Source organism: Trichechus manatus, unplaced genomic scaffold (genome assembly GCF_000243295.1).
Source record: "Trichechus manatus latirostris isolate Lorelei unplaced genomic scaffold, TriManLat1.0 scaffold00004, whole genome shotgun sequence".
Classification (NCBI taxonomy): domain Eukaryota; kingdom Metazoa; phylum Chordata; class Mammalia; order Sirenia; family Trichechidae; genus Trichechus; species Trichechus manatus.
In genome coordinates, this window is record NW_004443940.1 from 31,050,306 (window position 1) to 31,052,333 (window position 2,028).

General features: G+C 46.6%; 1 protein-coding gene across 1 annotated transcript; it reads left to right on the forward strand.

Annotated features, from left to right (window-relative positions):
* Positions 1-1,017: 1,017 nt before the first annotated feature.
* On the forward strand, positions 1,018-1,404 carry RPL31 (ribosomal protein L31; the record flags this gene model as incomplete). Its single annotated transcript, XM_023731959.1, is given in 3 exon segments — positions 1,018-1,308; positions 1,310-1,358; positions 1,361-1,404. Coding segments are annotated over 3 exon segments (384 nt in total), but the record flags the coding sequence as incomplete, so codon positions are not given.
* Positions 1,405-2,028: the final 624 nt, after the last annotated feature.

The following is a 2,028-nucleotide window of genomic DNA, read 5'->3' on the forward strand; positions in this document are numbered from 1 at the left end:
GTGGTAACTAGGTGGCCCCGACCTTTTCATGAAGTCAGCTGAGGAAAGCTGTATCTGACTCCAGAGAAAATGGGAAAGATGTAATGAGTGTCCTGATTCGCCAGTCCTTATTACAGCAAAAGGAACAATTTCGAAAAGCAGGTTAGCTACTACAACATGCCAAGGAACAGAATCATGATTTTGCCCTAAAAAAGGTTTTCCTGCAAGCTTTCCCCCTTGGTACCATCTCACACCCAGCCTTCTCTTCCTAAGGGCTGCACTGAAGGTGGACATCACTTGGAGTTGTTTCCCACCCCAGCATGAATCCAGCAGCCTCACAACAACCGCGCACTCAAGAAAACCATTTAACATCTAAGCTAAAGAAGTGATGTTTAAAATGCTTCATTTATTTTTATACACATTCGATCTTCTTGGAAGTGGCATTTCGTACAAAGTAAATAGGAACTGGCTGTTCTATTTTGGGTCCTTTAAAGGCTAAACTTGAGTTCCAGCACTGAATATCCTTGGGCAGGCCACTTAACTTCTTTGACCCTCGGGGCCTTGTATGTAAAATGGTCATAAAATAGTGCTTCCCTCAAGAGGTTGCTGTTGAAGCAAACGAACTAACAGAGGTGACCATTGGACACAGGCTTCCCCCCTAACTAAATTAACTCCTAGGCCCTAATGGTATTTTACCTTGTCTAACTTATTAGGGGAGTCTCTGGGTGGTGCAAATGGTTAATGTGCTTGGCTGCTAACCGGAAGTTTGGAGGTTCCAGTCAAACCAAACGCTCCACGGAAGGAAGGCCTGGTGATCTACTTCCTAAAAATCACCACGGAAAACCCGAACAAACACACATGGGGTCGTCATGAGTCAATGTTGGCAAGAAGGCAACTTTTTATTTATCAGAGAAAAATGGTAAGAGATACCCAAGAAGGGCAGCAACAGGTGAAGGGATTCAAAACAAAGGGCAGGTGGGAAAGTCCTACCGTTGACCTTGATCCCCATGGATGAGAAGCACCATTAGATGTTGTTAAAACGGCTTTTCCAACCTGGTCCCAGCACAGTGGCTGCGTGGTGAGAAGAAGGGCGGTTCTGCCATCCGTGAGGTGGTGGCCACAGAGGACAATGTCGACATTCACAAGTGCATCCATGGCGTGGGCTTCCGGAAGCGTGCCCCTTGGAAACTCAGCAAGATCCAGAAATTTGCCATGAAAGAGATGGGAACACCAGGTGTGCACACTGACACCGGGCTCAACAAAGCTGCCTGGGCCTAAGCAGTGAGGAACGTCCTGTGCTGTATCCGTGTACGGCTGTCCAGGAAAATGTAATGATGTTGAAGAGTCACCAAACAAGCTCTATACATCGCTTACCTATGTACTGTCACTACTTCCAAAAACTCACAGACGGTCAATGAAAACTAACAGCTGGTTATTAAGTCATGTTATAGAAACTGCGCCCCCACCCCACCCCCCAAAAAAAAGTTGTTACAACCAATAGGCATGTTCTTCTTACTCACGGACAGCAGTGAGTTTTGTGTACTTATTCTGTTTATTGGAAAGAAAGTCAGATGTGACAGTCTAAAAGAGTGAGCTGGTTCCCAGAAGCAGAAATGGACAGCCTGTGTCCGGCCTTGTGCTAATTTCTCCCCGTACCCAGGACTCTAACCTCCTTATCTCACACATGTGTCAGAGGGGCAGATATGGACAGCGCCTAGAGAGATAACGGAATTCAGTGAAACGTTAGCAGTTCTGTCTGCTGTGTTTTTCCTCCAAGTATTTCTGGGATGATGGATGCACTGGCTAAGGCTGGGGAAAGTGTCATATTTGGATACTTGCTGGATTCCGGCTGGAGAAGGAAGCTCCTGATTTTACAGGTGAAGAAGCATCCTCAGTCTCAGAAGGGAAAAGAAATTGTTAAACACTTGGCGGGGTCAGTGGACCTGCCCTGCCACCTGCGAGGTCTGTGACCAGGGAAGGAAAAGTACCTCTGCTTTCTGAACCTCCAGTTCTTCATCCAGAAAATGTGAGCCATGTTTGCACCAGATG